The sequence below is a fragment of the Uloborus diversus genome, chromosome 1, assembly GCF_026930045.1.
Source record: "Uloborus diversus isolate 005 chromosome 1, Udiv.v.3.1, whole genome shotgun sequence".
Taxonomy (NCBI): domain Eukaryota; kingdom Metazoa; phylum Arthropoda; class Arachnida; order Araneae; family Uloboridae; genus Uloborus; species Uloborus diversus.
In genome coordinates this window covers 111031258-111054540 of record NC_072731.1, presented here as the reverse complement: position 1 = coordinate 111054540, position 23283 = coordinate 111031258, and the positions used below count along the sequence as shown (strand labels likewise).

At 33.5% G+C, this 23283-nt stretch overlaps 1 protein-coding gene across 1 annotated transcript in view; it reads left to right on the top strand.

The window, feature by feature from the left end:
* Window positions 1-244: 244 nt before the first annotated feature.
* Window positions 245-23283, top strand: part of LOC129232077 (catalase-like) — a 66731-nt gene continuing 43692 nt past the window's right edge. The window contains exons 1-4 of the mRNA XM_054866343.1: window positions 245-358; window positions 2491-2528; window positions 5152-5285; window positions 6441-6592. Coding sequence (XP_054722318.1) covers window positions 277-358; window positions 2491-2528; window positions 5152-5285; window positions 6441-6592 — 406 coding nt within the window. The 5' untranslated portion in view covers window positions 245-276. The remainder of the gene's footprint in view (window positions 359-2490; window positions 2529-5151; window positions 5286-6440; window positions 6593-23283) is intronic.

The following is a 23283-nucleotide window of genomic DNA, read 5'->3' as shown; positions in this document are numbered from 1 at the left end:
ATGAAAGCAATTTTTAGTTCTGAAATCGTTTTCTTCCCAGCCTAACGTACAAACTGTTCCATGCCATTTCGATGCTTATTAAGCAAAAACGATTGCATAGCTGGTTTTAAATTTCACTTGAAAGTGCTATTTAAAACACGGACTCGATTTAACGCCTGAGTTGTTTAAACATTACACTTCGGGGATTTTATCATTTGCACAGCAGCTGTTTCTCCACAGTCCCAGTGACCTTCCGTTCAACAAAATTATCTCTCAAATCGTTTTACATCTGCAGGGATGATCTCGCATTGCTCTGCAATGATATCATATTTAACACTATCTGCTATGATTTTGTTTGTCAGCTCTATAAATACAGAAGGTAAGACATTCCTTAACAATACTTTGACTCCCAAAAGTTAGCACAATTAAGTTCCATTCAAACTTTCTCAATCTGACGGAAAACTTAAAACCATACGGTTGTTTTCGGGGACCTCAATGGCCTCATTCTATCCTTAAAAAAATTGGAGCAACGTTTCTCAATCTCCTACAGACCGGCAAGAGCTTTTAAGAATTTTCGTGGACATGCGATGTTTTTTCCCTTCTTTTTTCGTCTTCCTTTTTCTTTTCTTTTCATTTTAGCAAAAAAAAAAACCTCTTACATTTGCGGACTCTTTACAACATGCGAATTTTGTTTACGAACGGATGAGAGTTTCCCTTGCTTTTTTCTTCCTTCCTTTTTTTTTTTTTTTTTTTGCAAGAAAAAATTGTCAAATCGAGGACCGTTATATACTTGTGAAAAACATTTGCGAGCGACTCGGTTTCTTTTCCTTTTTTACGAAACATAATAATATCAACAAATGAATTAATAAACCTTTACTCGGTGTTAAAGAACTATTATAAACAATATTGAAATGTAAAGGATAAGATAAGTAAGTATTGTAATAATTATACAGAAGCAACAAACATTGCTGAAAAATCACAGAAAAATACAAAAATTAATAACAAACTTGACGGAAAAGATGTCACATAGAATGTTATTTTTATTATGATTTTTTTTTCTTTTTTTGAGTCAGGAACATTTTTTAACGTGAACAAGAAAAAATATCTGAAAACCGTTGATTTTTTTTTTTTTTTTTTTTTGCGGGTCAGGGCCGGTCCGCCGGCCTTTGGACAGAAATTTCATTTTTGCCATTTCTTTCACTGTATTTCCATAATTAAACTTTCTCAATGTAACGGAAACCCTAAAACTACTACAAGGTTATTTTCCGAGCCCCATCCCATACTTACAAAAGTAAGGTAGTCTAAACAATCATTTCATTTTCATAAATTCATGGCTAAAAACTGAAGAATTTGGTGCATAACAGGAGGAAAAAAGCATTTTGTTGATTTGTGTACTTTATTATTGGGGAAAAATTCGGTGAATTTGTATGGTTCTGCTTCAGCTTTTTTCGAGAGTCTAAATAAAAAATATAAAAAGTGGTGCAATAAACCTTATAAATGAACATGGCCAACTTGTAAACAAACACAACATTTTCTAGTCAATGAGTAACTTTGCCCCCCAGCCAAGAAGTTTGCGCGTTCGTCACGCAATTTTCCATCGAATAGATTTTGATTATTGAGCGTTTGATGCGCGTACTCAAGAAATAGTCCGACACAACGGCTGCCGCAACAACAGAAATCTTTACTAATAATAAAGCTGAATGTCCCTCTGTCTGTCAGGATCTCTGTGACGCGCATAGCGCCTAGACCGTTCGGCCGATTTTCATGAAATTTGGCACAAAGTTAGTTTGTACCTGTGTGCACCTCGAAGCGATTTTTTGAAATTTCGATGTGGTTCTTTTTCTATTCCAATTTTAAGAACAAAATTATCATAAAATGGACGAGTAAATTACGAAATTATCATAACGTGGAACCGTAACCTTTGGACAATCCAATTGGCGAGAAAATTCACCATACATTATTTGTAAATATACAGGCGAACCAAAAGACCTTTTAATTTTTCTATTACGGGCAAAACCGTGCAGGTACTACTAGTGTATTTATAATTTAGGTATTTATAATTAACTTTTTTTTTTCTCCTGGAGAAGGAGTTTCCTGTAACACTGAAACACATGCATGCTAATTAATTTGTATGTTTCTTCGTTATAATAGTATTTCCACCAGATTCATTGAAAAATATTTTTCACAGCTAACAAACAAAAACAACTATACAACAAGTAAGAGAACAAGCAAAATGAATTTTACCACTGATTATGTTATTTTCCTTAACCTACTCAAATTAATTTGTGTCATCGGCAAATAATATTTCATCATAACGGAGGAATTCACAACTCTTATTTGACTGTGAAATAATTTCGTTTAATTTGTGGAATTTTAATCGCTGTATTGCTTCATGACAGCAGCGTTCGTCCCTCTCCACAAAAAAGGTTGTTTTTTTTCTCGGGGGGAGAGATTCAAAGTTACTACGTTGAAACTTTAACTAAAAAAAAGCAATTACTCGTTTGTTTTCAGGATCCGTTTGCCTCAATGCAAGTGCTAAGGACTTATTGGTGAGTAGACTTCTTTTTATTTTCTTAATCACGGGCAACTAAAACAGTAATTGTAATAAAATATTTGGGGAAGAATGACTCACCTTGGCGTTTGGGGGAACTTATTAACAGAAAAAATGGTTTAAAACCGATCTATATTATATTTGCCCTATTTTTACAAAACTAAAAAAAAAAAAAGTCGTTTGAATTTCGACGTTTTGCATTCAGATTATGTTTTTCGTAATCAAGAATTGTGATAGGACCCTAATTGATGGGTTTCTGGTTTCTACAGATGGAATGGAATGAAAATGGCCAAGAAATTTGCGCCCGTCATATCATGACTGGTGATTTTCTAGAATAGTTAATACGAGGCATGTCCATAAAAAAAGAAATACTGATTAGGATGCGGTAATAAAGATAAAGATTTTATGGCCGATTGCCACCAGTACACTTATCATAAAGATTATTTACAGCGTGTAACATTACATGTATTTTTATTTCTTATCAATCTTAAATGATGGAAATTATTAATTTGGAAATTTTGTTTTCAAACAAAGTTTTGCTGTTTGAGTTCATCCTTTCAGTTGTTTTTCTTCTGAAAAACGTAATTTTACACAAAACGACTTTTTTTAATGTGAAGTCTGCTTGAGCTAAGCCCTGAAAAGAACATGAATAACCACAGACGATTTGTAACTATGACGACATAAATTTCCCTCTAAAGAAATGTTAAAAACAACAGTTGTCATGGTAATCTGAAAAATCAGGGTATCATCAAATTTGGTCAAGTGAGGATAGTAATAAGCTATCCAAGTTTGCTCGGGGGAAAAAAAATCGGGGTAGGTATTCCTTCTCCCCTTCCCCTTACGTTCCCCGCAACTACAACACTGCTGGTAACTATAAGTTGAATCCTAAAGATCACTTTTAAAATTAAAGCAATGATGTGGAAGGGCGAAGCGTGCCAGGTGTCACGCATTTAACATTTTTTTAATCGTATCATTACTATATTAGGTAGGGGAGACCGGGGTTAGTTGTTACATTCGAATTTAAAATTAACCGCTAGGAGAAACTGACTTTCCCTGCAGTAAATGATAGCACTCACCCATCTGCATTCCCTGACAATCACTGGAGTGCTTGCAGTCAGTAGCACGGATAGTGCTCAAGAAAAACGGTTTTTTGAGTCTGGAAGTAGTTTTTCTTTCCGCTGATATTTTTCTATTTGTGACGAAGCCATTGCAGATAACGATCTTACTTCTATACCACGTGAAAGCCTACATTTTTATGTAAGTGCTAACATATTTAAAAGTTTTGTACAAAGATACAATACCAGTAATATGTGCCATGAGCTAAAATGGCGTCGTATGGGACAAGTTGTTACAATTTTTTTGGGGTTAGTTGTTAACTTTTTAAATGCTACTTTATACGTTATGTTTTCTTTTTAAATGTGATATGGTCGGGGACTATAAAAACAAGACAGACAGGGGCAAATCATCTAAAGAAACATACCTGGATGTGACTAAAGAAGTAATTGCAGGTAGTTCATTACGAAAGCACGCCGATGAATTACATGACACTAGAGAGATTCTGCAGTAAGATGTAAAGTGCTAGTGGTGGTAAGTAGTATTTCTGACCTGTTTTGTTGCATGATTTAATTCATATAAAATACTGTATATGGACGACGATAGTAATAATAATAATAATAATAATAATAATAATAACAATAATTCTGATCTCTTTCATTCTATGATTTAATTTATTGTTCATATGTATGGTTGAATAAATAATAATAATAATTACAACAATGATAATAGTAATAAATAATGAATTATTCGAATGTATATAGGTCTTTCTCCAACGCTGCGGGCAGTGCAGAAGTGAAGACGGTTCGTAAGTGGAAACCTTAGGTCAGCGTCACTTCAACAGATACACCAGTAAAAAATGGTTTGCAAACCGAAGCTGGGATACCAAAATCTGTGAAAAGGAAATTGTGTCTAACAGAGAAGAAATCAACAGACACAAAGGAAAAAAAATGCAAAAAGATGTGTCCAAACAGTGCATCCTTCGGATGAAGATGATGAAGACTGGTTCTGTATAGAGTGCTCTAAACCGAGCTCAGAATCCAAAAAAAAAAAAAAAAAAAAAACAACTAAAGGGCTTCAATGTCGTTTTTGTGACAAATGGGCACATGACCGATGTGCTAAGTTTGATAAATTATGTGCTTGTAAAATTTTAATTCGGACAATGATAATGATGATGATAGTTTATAAGAAAAAGTCATTTATGAAATAAATATGTAACGCCAAACAGTTTTTGATTTTTAACATAGTTAAGAATTTTTAAAATTTAACAGAATAATCCAGAAAATGTGTAAAATTCGTTTCATTACCAAAATATATCTCATGTAACAACTAACCCCATGTACTGTAACAATATGCCCCGTGGTGGGGTAAGTTGTTACAATCTACATCTATTCAAAAAACTTGAAATATTTTGGAGTAGTGGCTTCTAATCATTTTTCAAAAAATATATTATGAATGTTAAACAGTCTAGATGCATTTTAAAGTTTCACGCTTGTAAATAATTGAAATAGTTTAGCGTAAAAAAAGTATTGAAAAAAATTGTAACAACTAACCCCGGTCTCCCCCAGATAACAGAGGACATCTGGCGAACTACATCAGGCAAGCCCATTGGCGACCTCTGGAATGCTTTAACAGCAGGCCCAAGGGGACCAATGTTGTTGGAGGACCTGCAGTACATTGATTCAGCTGCTCAGTTCAACAGGTAAATATTTCGCTTGAATCACATTAGTTTACGTGGTCGCATAAGATCAGTGATAATTTTCAAGAAATCATCGAAATAGAAAATGTGCATCGACGAAGAATAACAAAAGTTTTAGTCAGTACTAATTAAAGCACTTTATGGGCAGTTCTCCACCAATAAAAATTTTGCACCTTACAAAACTCAAAAATTAAGTTTAGAAAATTGATGCACAAATTTATTTTTGCCTTTGATTAATGTCATCTTTCACTAAAATACTGTTAGCTGGTTTACTCGATAAATGAGGAAGTGCGAAGCAAAGGGATGTAAGTGCCAAAATCAAAAGCTTTGAGATAACCAGTACAAATGGTAGGTGAACCTCTCCTGTGTTTTGGGGAAAGAGATGGTACTAGTAGCTTTGGTAGGTGTTGCTGTACAGCATGATTTTAAAAAAAAACTTTTAACTGAAAGCCAACCTAGGACTTTAACGTGTTACTCAAAAAACTTGAAAATGTCCACTTAATCCTTTTGCTTTACATTTACATATGCATTTCACGCCAATAAATCTTTCGATTGCCAACGAATACATTATGTAGTAATTTTCAGGTTTTCAGGTGGCAAAAAAGCGGTGATAGAAGATTCTACTCTGTTTCTCTCGATGGAAACCAGCATTATCATTTTTTACTTGTGCTTCAATTCATTTTTACATAACTCCAGGAAGTCTATCCTTATCCTTTCGGTTTAAACACTATGTACACGATTCATTCAAATCGTCTTAAATACTTTTTTTTTGCTTAGTTTCTCCTTTCACTTACAAAATGTTATTGTCTTAATTAATAAAAATTTTTGATTTTAATTATTTTGATGTCTTAACAAAATTTGGTACAATTCGATTATGTTCCCTGTGATACTAAATTAATCAACACGTAAAATCAACACCAAATTCTATCTTTTTGCGCTTGAAAGTACCTTTGATATTGGTAGGTGGCGCTGATTATTCTTTTCGCACAACATTGATGCTTCAGACAATTAAAAGTTCAAACTTACATAACTAGTTTTTTTATAGATTGTAGCGAACCCTTTATTCATTCATGTTTCATGTTGGCGATAGATAGAATATAAGCCCCCATTACATGGGGTATATAAACGAATTGTACCTTTTTTCTCTCACAAAAATAGGAGAAAAACATTGGAACGGGTCGTCCACACTAAAGGAAACACAGCTTTTGGTTATTTCGAAGTCATGGATGATATCACACGTTATACGAAAGCGAATGTTTTTGACAGAATTGGAAAGAAAACGCCAGTAGCTGTTCGATTTTCTAAAACATGTAAGTTGTAAACTGATATAGTCTGACGTTATCTTACCATAAACACGCAAACACACACACACAGAGAGATGAAAACGACCAATAAAAATTGTAAAAAATGTCTTAGGAGCCAGAAACTAGGCACCAGACAAATTATCTTTTAGAGTCTAGAGTATAACTTAGTGTAACATGGCATTTGAAAAATTGTTGCTCTGAAGGAACTTGACGCCATTTCTTAGTCATCCGGGCAACCTGGACCATATATATTAGGGTGGTCCTTACTTATATGGGAAATTTTTTTTTTCGGAATTCAACAAGTGACGCCCCCTAGTTTTGTGACATTATAATAAAAAGTAACGAGTGCAAAATTTTAACTCGACCGGTCAATAATAACACGTGCCCCTAAGGCCGTTGAACTTTAACACTTTTGATAATTTTCTCACAAATCTTCTAGTTTTTACTTCAGACCCAGTACATCGTTTCTCCTAGGTTTGCAAAATATTTTTACAGTGAGGTAGCACTAAAATTAATCTTTTTAATTACTAATTTTAAATCTAAAGATTTTACGTTAAATAAGAATGAAATAATGCTTTAGAAGCTTTCCTTAATCGTACGCTTTTCTTAATAGCGTGTATTTTTTTTCCAATAGTCTTGGACGGTCTGTAAAATAAATTGCTTTGTGACTCATATTTGGTAAATTAGTTGTGAAATTCTTCGATTAATTGTGCTCCTCTTTCAGTTGTATCATTCACAATTTTCAGTATTTTAACAATCTCTGTTCCCTTTAAATAGCTTACTTCATTTTGCCGTGAATGAGGATCAAATAAGAAGAAAATTTTTAATATTCATAATTTATCAAATAGTTTTATTGACTCGTAATTGATTCTATTAAGAGGAAGATCTTTACTAAGAAAGGATTACAAATCATCTACTGTTGTCTGAAATTTATTAATCAGTCATCAGACACGTCTTCCGTATCACAAGAATTTTTTGGACTAGTCTTTTCCTACCTTCAAAGTTAATTCCTTCATCCAATACGGACAAAGCTACTAGTTGTTCCCCTAAATACTAAAAGTGATTTATGAATTTTCCAATCACTGCTTCTGCTGCATGTTAGTCGCCATTTTGTACGCTGCTAGTTTTTCAGACATTATATTATTCAAAGGAGCCTCGATTGGGTTGCTGAGAGAAACAATCTTCATACAACATTTAATTGTAAAACAGCATTGAAGGGCTTTCTTTTCATGTAAGGTCAATTTAAATTGTTTCCTGAGTATAAAAATTTTCAAACAAAAATTCCTTTTGCCACCCATGTGGCTCAGGGTTAAGCTCCAGGTTGCCGAAAACATATCCCTGCAGGAGAAAATTCATCAGGAAATATTATTACAAGTTATGAGAATTCTCTGTAATCTTTCTCAATTCCGCTTTTTACGAACAATAATATGTCATCAACTTCGTCTATTAGAATTTAAGTGATACGTGTACTTGATTGAAATGTTATAAGTTCTGAATGATGAAGATCTTTCCACAAAATTTTGAAGTGCTTAAATAATTGAATATTCGATCTAGAACTAAGAAAGGCAAGAACTTCTTTAAGGACACACTCTGCACTACGATTTCAAGTGCATGATGATGGCAATCCAAAGTAATATATCACCGTTCAGTTTTTGCTCTAAAAAATTGCATGCACAATTTATACGGTTGGTATTGCAAGTCGTTGTATCAAACACTACAACTAGAACAGTTAGCAATAAAGAGCTATCATATACAACTGAAGAAATATCTTAGGAATTCCGAGTAGCTGTTCAATATTAGGATCTGAAGCTATCGCGGTAATCCTGTCGGCGTTCTTTTTCCAGTTACATCTGGATGTAGCTTTGTATTAAAGTAAATAACTACAAAATCTAAATTTAAATTCATGAAACTTAATTTTACCTCTCGAAGATTTTCCTTTGCTCTCTTAAAGAATGCACGATTGATCACTAGGTCATTTGGATTTAAATTTACATCTACATAGGATGTAAATAAATGAACAACATCTTTGTCCCTAATAATGCATTTGTCAAACAGTGATGAAAGGCGAGCAGATATCAATAGTTGTCAAACTTTTCTGCATCGTGGTAGACCAGATATGGAAAAGAGGTTCAACAGGTTAGTATAGATAAAAAATTTCGGTTTCTAAATCTTGTGAATCGCAAGAATTTGATGATAATAAAGGACTATGTACTGAAATAGAAGAAAATTAAATTTAAAGTATAGATTTCTACATTGTTCAAATCTGGAAAAAAAATTTCTTATTTATATTTTAGCTATGGCTAATACAGTATATTTTTATGTTAGGAGTAATCCAGGATTTTTCAAAATTTATATTTTAAAAACCAAAAATTGCATAAGCATTTAGGTATGTTTATAACTAAAGAACAGCGAATTAAAATATAATTGCAATTACTTATATTTATAGCATTGAAACCTTGTGACTCTATTTGCCACACCTATTATTATACACAGGGAATTTTGTAAATCAATACCCCCAAAGCCTGGAGGAGGCAATTTGTTGTTGTCAGAGATCATTCATTAATGGTCTAGGTCATTCATTATTGGCCTATAGAATCCCTTGTGTCCATCTTGATGGGAAGAAACGTTCCCCTGCCGCTTGGTTGGAACAAGCGCAGAATAGCGGTACGCTTGACCCAAGCCATAGGTGTGCATTTTATTCTCTGTAACATGTTAAATTTTACAGAATGAAAGTGAGAGAAGGGTCAGTCTGGAAGTAGCAGCACCTATTGAGGTTCAAAATTACTTTAAATATAAAATGTTAGAATATTTTTATATAAAAATGAGAAAATCCGCAATTTTTTCTTCGAAACTTAAAGAAGGGGGCCCTAGGGGCACGTGTTAATGGATTGACTTTAAATTTTGCAAGGATCATATATTTGTACAATGGAACAAATTGAGGGGGCGTCACGTAAAATATCTGCAACTTCAAAAATAAGGATCACCCTAATATATATATATATATATATATATATATATATATATATATATATATATATATATATATATATATATATATATATATATATATATATATATATATATATATATATATATATATATATATATATATATATATATATATATATATATATATATTTGAACCTAATTCCAAAATCGAACAAAGGCCGTCAGCCCACCACTTTATGCATAAAAATTGACACTAGGAAAACTGCTTCTTCCATAACGAAAGATGACTTAATCTTTCACCCAGCGTATGAACTTTGCCTTAAAAAGTAAAGTTTAGATAAGTTAGAGAACAGAGGTAAAGTATAACAAGAAGTGTGCGTCCAGAACTAAACGAGTAAACGAGCCTACTTTCCCGTATACTAATATCGACTTTCTAGTATCTGATCAAAATCCTCAAAATTAGCTAAAATCGCAAATTATTTATACTACATATTTTTTTAAATATTTTAAGCCGATTTCTGGAAAAAACATATGTCTCGCTCATGTAAAGAATTAGATGGGTAAAAAATAAATAAACGAACAAATAAAGTAGCAGCAATTTTTAAACAAAGCAGCAAGTACATTTTGTTCCATTAAGAGCCGCTTTCAAAAAGAAAAAAAAAATTAAACTATCAAACTCAACAAAATAAATGCATCATATCAAAAAAAAAAAAAAAATTAAGAAAATCGTTTATTTTTTCTTTGTTGCCAAAAAATAATTTTAAAAAGGAATTAATGTAATTTCAAAAATTAATAAAAACAATAAAATGTCAACTAAAGAAATAATTTTCATTGTCGAAAAAAATCGTTTGCGCGTATCTTTAAGTAGAAACATAAAGGACTCGAATTCTCCGCAAAAAACTGAATACATTAATTAAAACTTCAGAGTGAAAATAAAAACAAATCATATAAACAATAATGGTGTCGTTTCCCTCAGTCAAAAGTAGCGAATTAAATATTTTGTGCTCCACGCTTACGTTGCCAATACTTAACCATATCGTTGCCAATACACGTGAGTAAAGATGCGAATTAAATATTTTGCTGAATGACAACAGTGAATAGCATTTCATCATTTGTGATGTCATCGGCAGAAGCGTAAACAATGAAAGCGCACCGAGTAAACTAATTTTTAAAAAATATTAAATTTAAACAAATTATTTAAAAAATTGTCAGATCCTATGTTATTGAGCATGCTCTTTTAGAAACTTTTAAAATTTTGGAAACGAACCCATTATTTTACAGTAAATACCATAGTCCGGTCAATTTAGACAATGGAAATAACAAAAATTCCGGAAAAGCTAAATTTTTGTAGAGACCTTGGGCTAAGCATTACAAATAAAGTGCCAAAAGTCCCCGTCGATCCCATGTGCGCTAAAAAAGTTATTCGGGGTAAAAGGTCAAAATTTTAGTTTTTTTGGATTTTTCTCAAAAACGGTAAGCTTTATCGAAAAGTACCTCAGACCAAAGTTGTAGATCTCAAAATCTATATATATATAAATGGATGTATGTTTCTGGGTGTGTGGGTATGTGTGTATGTTCCTCATACAAGTCCACAGTTTTCGTCAGATTTCTTCCAAATTTGGCACAAAGGTAAATTGTTGCTCAGGAATTCATATAGGCGGGTTTTTGGAATTTTAAAGAGGTCCCAAAGAGGTCTAATTTCATATTTTAAGTCATAAAATTGTTCGTTTCTGCACGAACGAATTTTTGTATAGTTATGAATTTAGTCTAAATGAAAAGTTCGTAAAAAACTGCCCTAGATGAAGTTTCTTCAAAGATTAACTTTAATCGTTAAGTTTGTGAACCTTGGTTCAAACCAAATGAAAACGGTTATCAGCATATAACCACCAGGAGCTATTTCAAATACAATCAACACAAAACGTATCCTGAACGATGCCCGTTAATGCCGCTTAGCGATGAGCGTTAAAGCATGTTTGAAGAGAAAGCCGTAGATATAAGAAATGATGCTGTACATCGTTTCTTGAACTACAACCTACGAAGCCCAAGGGGTCCATTGATGCTACTCATGGTTCTACTTAATTTGAATGCTACCGTTAAATTATAATTTTTAAATATTGTTTACTTATAAAATCTACAACAGTAAGGATTGCGTGTAATTTTTGATCAGTGTTTTTCCCATTAATAGCAGAGAAAGTACAAACATGAATAAGGTAATAATATTGCATTCAATATTGACGTACAATCTTCGACTGTTTCAGCATTATAAGAATACTTTTATTAAAACCTCATCTATTTCATTCTTGCAACAGAAATTTAATGTTCTATGATCTTTATGAAACCAATTTGCAATGTATAAATTTTCTTTATACTATTCCTTGATTTACGTCGAATCTTTAAGTAATTCGGTTCAACTATAACCGATAACCTAATTCGGTTTAATAGAAGTCGCTCCAGGCTGTCAAAAAACTGAAGTAAAAGTACTAATAAAGCAAATAAATTGCAAAATAATCATAGTAATGCATAAAAGCGCATTCGGAATTTATCTTTTAAAGGGGAGGGATGTGGTCAAGGCTTTCCCTACATGTATCTATATATATAAAAATGGATGTATGTTTGTGTGTGTGTATGTTCCTTCTATTAATCCAGTTTTCGTCGGATTTCTTCCAAATTTGTCAAAAAGGTAAATTGTTAATTAGGAATTTATATAGGCGGGTTTTTGGAATTTTAAAACGACCCAAGGTGGTCTAAATTCATATTTTGAGTCATAAAATTGCTCTTTTCTACACGAACAAATTTGTGTATAGTTATGAATTAAGTCTAAATGAAAAGCCCGTAAAAAACTGCCCTAGATGAAGTTTCTTCAAAGATTAACTACTATCGTTAAATTCAGAAACTTTGATTCAATGGTTTGCAACTTATAACCACCAGGAAATATTTTAAATGAAATCAAAACTAAAGGTATTCTCAAAGCTGGCTGTTAATGTCGATTTGCGATAAGCGTAAAGCATGTTTGGCAAGAAAACCGAACGAAATCGAAGTGCTGCTGTTAAGCGTTTTTTTTTTTCTTGCAGAGCAGGAATGCATTGCGGTCTCCGACAGTTCTACTTACTTCGCATGCTTTCTTTTGGCATTTCCGTTGCAGTAATGGTAGAACGAAGTTATAGATTAGTATTTCCCACATGACCAGCCCAGAAAATACCAAAATCGACCCGGTATCAATAATACATTCATTATTCATATACAAGCTTCAACTCTTAAACAATTTAACGTTGGATGGTCCTCAAAACCAATATGCATATGTTCTTTTTACTATTCTGATTTACGTCGGATCTTTACTTAATTCGGTTCAACTAAGTTTAATCGCTGAATGCTAACAAAGAAAAAGAGTAAAAAATACAAATTTCGCAAATAAATTGCAAAATAATTATATTTGTGCGTAGGAATTTGTAGCGTATCTGAATTTGTTTTACAATGGGGAGGGAGGGGATGGTTATAACGTTTATTACATGCACATAAACTACCCTACTAAGATTACCAATGCGTGCTAAAATTAAAGGTTGTGCACCTTTTTTACCCGCAAAACCACACGGAAATATAATTCGGTGGAATTCATACAGTTTGGGAAGGTTGAAGTTTTAAGTTTGGAAAAAATGCAAATACATATTAATTTAAATTTAAACTGTTTTAAACTGCAAAAAATGGTAATATGAATGGAAAATTATCACTGTAATAGCTTAAACTCACTTTAACAGTATAGAGATAAGGTGAAATACTTCGTATCTCATGTGTAACCATAATGGACGATTAAGTGCTGTAAACGTATTTGAGATATAACTATTTTCGATATAGATAGCTTTATGTTACTTGCTTAAGGTTGGTTTTACTCACAAATGAAATTCTTCTTGCTGCTGGGAGGGAGACTAAGAACAATATTTAGGAGAAAGTTTTGAATTAAATTTATGGATTAGAAAAATTTGAATCATTTAAGTTTTAAATTTTTAAATTATGTTTCGAAACGTGAAATACATTTCGTTTGCTTTTAAGCTGTGGATAAAGAGAACAAAATATGCAACAAGACTCTGTAAAATGCAAACAAAAGATTTGTCTGTTATCCAGAGTTAAGTACAAAAAAGACATTTATTTTTCAAAAAATTTCACGGGCTGCAAATATTTAAAAAACAAAATCTAACACGGATAGTGACCAAAATGCGCACGCTTTCTTCTTTCTCTATAACGCAGTTTAATTGAAGGTTTTTAAATCGTATGTTCAATAAGTTCACGTGCACCCATTCCCATTTTTAATGTTTTACATAACTCAAAATAATGACTGTAATGTAGTCAGTGGACCCACTCCCACCTCTCACAACGACTGTGTCTCTATAAATTAAAATTTTGATGTTCTCAAAAGAATACTCTGTCTAAAGCAACAAACTTAAATACGTGCTCTCTCTACTGCACCAGTGTACGATATCATGTATAACATTTGTGGCAAAGTATTACGAAGGAAGTTAGAGGGATGAAGAACGATCACTTCGTGACCGATTTTTTTGTTCGGCGGAGAAAGTAACCTAGGAAACGGAACCTTTAATACGTACAGAAGCCAACTTTTAGGAACAGCTGACATGCTTTCGTCGCCAATGTTGAACTGGAGTTTCTTGGAATTGGCGGAGGTTGCCATTGCCTTCGGCTCCTAATTCCAAGAAACGGAGGAGAATGAATTTGTTAGGGGGTATAAGAGACGATGGGAAAGCCATTTAACTTTGGCCCCCTGCGGTATTGGGAGTTTCGAAAGCCTTTTGTATCCAAAGCTTTGAACAAATCGCAAAATGGTTCCAGATGCCTGTCCAGATGCAATCTTTCTTTTCCCCATTAGTAGGTACTTAGCTACTGTTAAAAAATTCCAATTGATGCGTATCCACTTAGTTTAAATTTGTTGCCTTTTTAAAATCCCTTACTGATCACCCCTTTCTGAGTTTAATTAAACAAATATTAAGGGATTATAACACTCTTTATCAAAGCCGGATTACTAAATAGGGAATGTAGGCAGTTGCCTAGGTGACCCGAGGTTCTCAGGGGCCCCGGAGAAATCTTAAAGTTGAAAATATGTAAGAAAAAAGTTGTTTTCGACCAAAAAAAGGAAGAAAGGAAAAAGTTTTTTAAAAAAATGGGGCTCCCTTCCTTTTTTTTTCTCTCTCTATCTCATCTTTTACTGCTGTCAAACAGGAAATCTTTTATGCATGTGGGATCCGGGGCACACACAACAGCTATGGGGCCCCTCACCAAAAGGTTTTGTTATTCATTTTTCAAAAATCATGGAGACCATGGTCTTTTGTTTTAGCTGATAAAAGGCTGACAGTGGTAGACAGGGGCGGACTGGCCATGTGGAAGATGTGGAAAATCCCACATGGGCCGTACCTAACTCGGGCCGTTTTCGTTTTTTCAATGTGTATGTACCCCGTTTACCTCTATTTTATTTCTCAAAAAAAAAAAAAAAAAAGCTAGGCCGGCCGTTCTCTTGTTTTGAGAGTCACAGTCAGAACTGTAATGGGGGGGGGGGGGGGGAGAGGATGCTGATTAGATGGTTTCCAGGATGGTTTCCTCTTTCAGTGGTCACTCTTTTCTTGTCGAACTATTTCCGTGTATCTTGTTACGAAGGGAGGAAACAATGGCTTTGTGGGGTGGTCCCACTTCGTCCAAAGTGAAGCCTTAAGGGTAGATCCTAAGGGCCGGTGGTGTCTCTCGGTATCTCGGATGGGAATTGATGTTTCCTGGAATTCTGTAGTACGGAGCGGTATATTGGGGGTAGGAATGTTTTTTATGGCCATCTAAAGCTGTCTTGGAAAGATTACATTGATCCCTTGGAGAAATGGATGACCCCCGAAGAATGGGACGAAGGACGTATACGGGTTCTAGTAACATGCAAAACGAATCCTAAGAAAGCATTTTTTTTCTCTCTCTCTTTCCTTCGTGTTTATTGTTAAGTTTCCCGCCAATTTGTATGTAATAGACGGACCCATGCCTTTTTCAACCAATTAGATAATCTTTCTCTTCGCAATTTCGTCTCAGAGAAAAATAACTAGTCATTTGTTATATATCGTGGAATTACACATTTGTTTTGAATCAACAATGACAAGAACCGTTTAGCGGTAAGTTTAATATTTTCAACTATCGTGTGTTCGCTAAAATTTTGTTATTTTCATCATTTTAAATAATATGAACTTGAACTAACGATACCTTTAAATTAAATTGTTTTTGTTTATTATAGTTCAAATTCAAAGGTACAAACGGTATAAAGGTTTAAAATAGTGGTTCTCAACCTGTTTTGGTCCGTCGCATATCTTTTCTAGAGGATGACGGAACGGACACATTCCCCCCCCCCCAAAAAAAGCTTCAAATGTTGGTGTAACGGAAAATCAATATTACGGATAATATAAATACCTTATTTTAATTTGAATGCTGAATAATGTAGCAATTTTAGCCAGTAATTCTTGCACTTGAAGAAAATGGCGGAAAAGGGTGGTTTTTATAGGTTTTTGTTTTTCGAGTTTTGAAGGGAGGTAATTAACTAAGATTATTGATGTACTTTTCAAAGACAGCAGTGCATTTTTCGTTATTTTTTCAAAATTAGGATTTGAAAGAATAGAAAACGTTGACAGTTTAAACTTGAACAAAAAAAAAAAAAAAAAGATAGATAGATGGTATAATGTTAAGCGGAGCTTTTTCTGTTTCTGGTCAAATGTACAAATATTTACTATCTGTGACTTGTGACACAAGTATCCTGTGAACAGAGCTTTTCTACTTTAAAATTCAAGAAAATTTTGAAGCCTTCATGTTGATGTCAGTAAAAAAAAATATTTTAAATCAAATAGATTTAGGGGTATCACTGATATTCTTGTTCACAGCAAAGGGGAGGACGGGTAATTTTCCCCAATTTCTGATGTATACAGTAAAAAAAAACCAAAAAAGTTCGATGAGGTGATTTTGATCAAGGTACGTTAAAAGAGTCAAGGAAAAGAAATATAGCGCTGACGTTAATAAAATTACTTTTAAGGTTTTGGCGCAGTAAAAATCTCTCTATCTAAAACTGAACATCGCGGTTTTTCCAAGAAAAAATCCATCCAATTGAACTTCATGGGCTATTTTCGAGTACAAAAAAAGTTTTACGGCGTTCATTTTTATCTTTGGTACCAAGTAGTCTATAATGAATAATCATAACGTATTACAATTGACAAAGAAAATTAGAAATTAAATGCTTTGAAGGAAATATGTGATTAAATAAAAAAGGAATGTTTAATAATTAAAGTAATTATCTTTTAAATATAGTGAAATTTTGTTTCTGTATCTTTTAAAGGAATGCACTACATTTTAAAAGAAAAAGAAAGAACTGTTAGTCTTTTTCAAACCATATTTTAAATCAGTATTTGATGAAATTCCATAAAAAAAATTTTTTTTTTTTTTTTGTTTTTTCCTGTTAACTTATTTGTAATGGTTGTTTATAAAATTTTCCTTCTATGGGGAAAATGTTTGAATTTTTGTGCAAGCAATATTTAATGTAAATCTAGGCTAACGCAAAAGTACTTGGATAATTATATTTATAATTATGAGTTTTTGAAAATATCTAAAAATTTATAAAAGATTTTAGGGATTTTTAAATCGGTGCAAGAAATGAATATGGATAGTCAATTAAACAAAATCAGAATACACGCCTACATTTTTAAGCTAAAAATGAATTTTGTTTTCTTACACATTAAAAGTAAGGACAAAAGAATGTTCTTGAGATCGTTTTAGAAAATTTTGAGAGTAAGTTTTAAGGAGTAATATTTTAGTATTAGGAACTGCAAAGTTTAAAGAGAGATCTAACTTTAAAATCGATTTGGGATTTTAATTTTCTAGCGTCTGTAAAAACCAATTTTTATCGTGTGTTTAAATATTTGATGCATTTTGATGCATTAATAAAACATAATTTTCTTTCTCTATGAATCACTTATTACATTCTAGAGACGTATCGAGTACTCGGTAACTAGTCGGTATTCGGCATACTCGGCCAATTTGCCAAGTACTCGGTACTCGGCCAAATTTCGATAAGATACACGGCCAATACCGAGTAGTTGTAAAAAATTGAATATTGTTCAAGACAGATTTTACAAAAGTGCAATCATATACTGCAATCATTTACAACTCAAATTTAAAATTTGAGAATAATGAAGTTTGTTATGTTTCAATGAAGTAAATCTTTATTATAATAAGTTATTTACCCAAAGTCAATAAAACTTATTATTAAAAATGGAACAAAAAAGATAAGTATAGGAGACATGAAATTTTTAGATTATTAAATGGATTTTTTGCTACAAACAAAAATTATTTATGATAAACATAAAAATACCTTTGCTTAAAAAAGAAAAGCATATAAAAAAAACGTTAAAAGCAAAAATGGACATGAACACTGCAGACATGTGTCTAGGCTTAACAGAGAATGCCTTTTTAATTGCACAAAATGTAAGCAAATGGATTTAAAGAGATCTGACAAAAGTTGATATTTTTGCCGGATGTCTTTACATTTATTAGCTCACATATTATGCACTGAAAAAGACGTTCGTTGTAACGCAGAAACACGTGTTTGCAGTGTTCCTGCATGTTTGTGCTTTTAAAATTGTTTTATTTGCTTTAAGAAATTATTTATGTTTGGCAGACTAGAACTATAATAGGTTGAAATAATTTGTTTTAATTCCAACTTGATTAATCATACCTTTTATTCAGTGGCGTAGCTACACTTTCTGCCGCCCGGGGCGGTTCCTCAATTTGCCGCCCTTGTGATGGGAAATAATTAATACATTATATCGGATCTCTCGCGACTTTTTAATTGTGTTGGTGAGTTTTTTTGCGCTGACAAAGAGGCTATATTGTAAACTTGAAAAATCCATATCCTGCATGTATTTTCTTCAGAGTTTGTGTTTATTTTACGTTGTTTTTGCACTTTAATCATAGTACATTAAAGAGTCAAAAGTATTTTAATAGGATTTTGATCAAAAAAAATATTTTTTTCTTCTTATTTTTCTTGCAGAAGGAAAAAAAACAAAAGAAAATCAGAACCCCACCGAAAAATTCCAAAAGTTAAGTCAAAATTGTCAATTTTAAGCAATTTTTAGTAACGCTTATATATAAAAAAGAGGTTGGAGCTCCCTCCAATTTTTTTTTTTTTCAATGTTAGTTAAAAAAATTAAGGTTAGTGTTATGTTTCTTTGGTGACGTTAGTGGGTCGGGACTTTTCCAGGAAATTTTTTGAAATTGAAGTGTTAATTTAAGTTTCAACATACCACTTTAAGCTATTTTTGGAGACATAGGATGAGATGGGGATTTTAAAGTTCGAAGTTGATGTCCTAATTACACATTTTAGACAGAGGAGGTTACAGGAAGGGTCAGGGCTTGACCGCTCTCAGGAATTTGTCGGCATTGAATGTTTAAAATCTCAATATTAGGCTAAAAGGGGGTGGACGTTATCACTTGGAAATGTTTCGAGATTCAAGGCCTAAAACTGCACTTTTGGGCTGTTTGGTAACGTTAATGAATAGGATGGTTCAGTTGCTCGTCCCGAAAATTGATTGATGAACCCTCAATAAATCCTCAATTTATTGAGAGTTTATCAACGCAGTTTTAAGCTTTCTTCGGTGGGTCGAAATTCTTCAGCGACGAAATACATTTTAAAGCTAGCTTTGACAATGTTAGACAGAGAAAAGGAGGGAGGGGGGGACGCGGAGTGAAAATGGAGTCCCTCAAAACGCTGTTTCAGGCTTCGTTTAGCCAAGTTAAAAGAGGAAGGGATGGTAAGTGGCTCTCCTCCATAAATTTTTCAAAATTCAAGTCCTGAAAATGCATTTTAAGCTTTGTGACCGTAGGAAGGAGCGTAAAGATCGGGGAAATTTTTCTAATTTAAAGTATTAGAAACGTAAACTTAGGGTCAGTTGTGTTTCTCAAAGGGGGTTATAACTCCTTTTTGGATCCGTTCTTAGTGTTGACAAACTCAGAAGTATACGAGCAAGACTCATCCCCTTTCCTAGATCCAGTACTGCTCTATTATAAAATTTGGATTATTCTCTTTTTCACTGATAGAGGACGAAAAGATAAAGAGGACCTTTCCATATACGATCAACCATACTGTGATTCATGAGATGAAAAAGTTGTGCATCAAAAATCATTTCTTTTGATGTAAATGTGAAAGGCTTTTCTTAGAGATCACTTTACTGATTAAAAAACTTTCCTTAAAATGAATGACTAAATATGAAAATCATACTTTAAAGGAATTTGTTAATATAAAATAGTAACACAAGTAATTATTATTCGAGTTGTGAATAAGTGTTTTTATAAAATGAACATAAAATTCATTCTGTCTCTGTGAAAATCTGACAATCAATGACCAATCAAAGCGACTGCTGAAACAGATAATGCTATCCTGAAAATGAGAAGTCGCCCACCATTCGAGGCCTCTCTTCTCTCCTTGTTGTCACTTTCCTTTAAAAACAAGTTTTTTTCCCCCCAATAAGGTGGTTTCCAAGGAACTTCCTTAAAATCAAGTGGTAACTTCATCATATAACGAAAGATTATGGAATTTATTGTTTCCTTCGCAGTAGTTAACTTAACAGTAAAAAGAAAAAAAAAGATGGTCCCTTGACTTTACAATACCACCTCCATCATTCTGTAACTTCAGACGATTGAAGAGAAAAAACAAACAATAGTGCTGAAATGTCTTTAAGAAAAATATATGTTCTGTGTAAGAGTACCAAAACCTTGTAATTCGAACACCTTTTTTCTCTTTTTTTTTGCCTCCAGTAATACATCAAAGGCATGATTTCCTTATTGGGAAAACGTGTTAATTTTTTTCGAATCAAAACTGTAAAATTGCCGCCCCCAAAAAGTGCCGCCCGGGGCGGACCGCCCCCTCCGCCCCTCCCTAGCTACGCACTGCTTTTATTTATTTGCTTTTTGACACAAACAAGATCTTTTAAGTAACGCGTAATTAAATTTCAGCTGGAAGTTTGTTTTAAAAACTATTATATGGACATGGAGTTCCATGTTACTATTCCAATGAGTTCAAAATTCATCACGTGTGTGTCGGTGTTTCATTTTAAAACATAATTCGTACTCGGTACTCGGCCGAGTAGTGAGCGGTTGAGTATACGGTACTCGGCCGAAGTGCTACTCGGTACGTCTCTATAACATTCTATTTGCATTAAGTTGGGGTTTGGTTAGAAATATTTTAAACTTGTTTACGAATCTTTCACAATATACTTTATAATCAAAACAGAAATCTGCTAAGTAATATTATTAAAATCACGAATTATTTTACATGAAAAATGTTTTATTATAAGCAAACTTTTTCTAGTATTTTTCATTTTAAAATCGGAAGTTTTATATGAAATTCTCCAAAATTAACTGTTTGCAACATTTAATGAATAGCTTTAAAAGAAGCATTATCAATGCATTGCTTTTGGCAGTTTTCAGTTCAGAAAGAAGCAAGAAAGTTATTGATGTGCTCATATTTACTGGAAATACACGTATTATGCTATTCATTTTAGAGGCAAGTAGTCAAATAGATTATCTAGTTTGTTTCTTCTTTTAAACTTAAAATAGCTGTTTCTTACAAAGTTAGAACAATACTGTAGTAGAATTATACAATTAAGTACTAAAATGTCAGTGACTGAAAAATGCAAATGAAGTGCCTTAAATAATTTAATTGCTCTAGAGTCCTTGAAAATAACTAGGTTAGTCTTTGAAACTCCTAAACAAAGCATGCTTCATTTTATTTCTCAACAAATGTATAAATAATGAATTGTAAAAATGAGTAATATGTCACTCTCTCGTTCCCCATTTTCTAAATCTGTACATCATTTCTTTTAAAGCATTTTTTACTATTTATCAATACATATTTAATTCATTGTTGTATTTGTTGGTGGATTGGAGGGGTGATGAAGAACTAATTGTGCCGAAAGCCAATGTGAGCAAGAAACCGTGCATTATCTTTTCTCCTTTCTCACTCTTTCTGTCTGTCAACTACTGTCATTGATTTGTCAAACCGAAAACAAGTTTTATTATCTTAATTGGCAAAAGAAACTTCAAAGAAAGTTTTGTTCGCCTATATTTTTCCTGAAATTTTTTCGTTTCAATTACTCACAACACTAAGCAGAATTTTATACCTATTTTTCAAAAGTTCCACCGAGAAAAACCCCCAGGTTCCTACAATCCTACAATTGGGGACATTCTAAATTCCACTTAAAGCGGGGTCCGGGGGTTTCCCTAAAATCGGGGATATTCGATACCCCATCACTTACAGGGAAAGCCCTACATCACTTTCTTGATACCATTCTCGTGTTAAGGTTAATCCAAAAAGGGACATCAGGCAACACATTAAAAACGAACAAAAAAAAAAAGTAAAAACATTTCTTTAAACAACTAAATATGGCCTCTTTCGCCACCGACAGAAAAGTTGTATGGAGTACAACAGGGGGATTTTTTTTTTAAAGACATTTAGTCTTTGAAAAACTTATTTTCTTTTCTTTGTTTGTTTTTTTTTTTTTTAATGAAAAAACCCACTAGAAACTTGCGAGAAATACAACCAAATTTTTTTGGGTAGGGCCGGCAAGAATGTTTTTCCACATAAAAATTTTCGGGCCAGTCCGCCCCTGGTGGTAGATTTTCCATACCTCAATCGTCGCATATGGGAGGTCCCCCACAACATAAGGGCCCCAAGAAGGAATTAAAATAGAACATGAAAAAAGTATTTACGTTATACAAGTTAGGCCAAAAAAAATGGGTAGATCCGTCATTGTGGCCCGACGGCATCCAGATCATTAAGTATTGGCTAACGATTAACTACATAACTCAATGGCGTAACTATGTAACGCAAGACACCGCACCACGGGGGGAGGGGGGGAGAGCGGAGTCAGGAGGAGCCCGAAAATTGTTGAGCTTTGTTTTCATTTAATTTTGTAAAAAATTTCCAAAAATCAAACTTAGTATTAAATATTTTTTTGCTGGGGCCCCTAAAACCCAAGAACTTATTGACCCAGGGCCCCGATTATGATATTGGGGCCACTGGTCAAACACTTTTTCGGTGCCCTCTTGTAGTCAAACAATATTTTTTTTCTTCATTTGCTAGAATAGTTTTAGCCAATTGAAGCCCCCAAATAGCAGGGGCTTTGCTACGGCCTAGTAGGTCAGTTCAGTAAACAAGCCCTAAGTAGAGCGAAGAGGGCCCATAGTCCAACTTCCATGTGCGAAAACCAAACTTTGGCTTGGCGATTTCCTAGGCCATCTGCCATGGAGAGAAGTGAAAATCCCTGAAAGAAAAGGAAAAAGTCCTGGCCGTATCGGAGCTCGGAAAAAGGCAGCCGAGAGAAGTTTTTCGGTGGATTGGATCTGGATTGGAGAAGGGGAAGGGGATCGGAGTTGGAAGGGCCCCGAAAATGTTTGATCTTTGTTTTCAATTTTATAACATTTTTCCGTAAATCAAACTTAGTTTCAAATGCTTATATTGGTTCTAGGGACCCCTAGAGCCCCAAAACCTTGACCAAGGGCCCCCAATTAAAATATCGGGGGCCCTAAGCCTAACAATTTTCGGGGCCCTCTTGTAGCTAAACATTAGTTTTTTTCCATTTGCTAAAACAGTTTTAGCCATTTGGGGTTTTCAAGTAGCAGAGGCCGCGGTCTAATCTTCCTATTCAGTAAACAGACCCTGAAGGAGAGAAGGGGGCCCC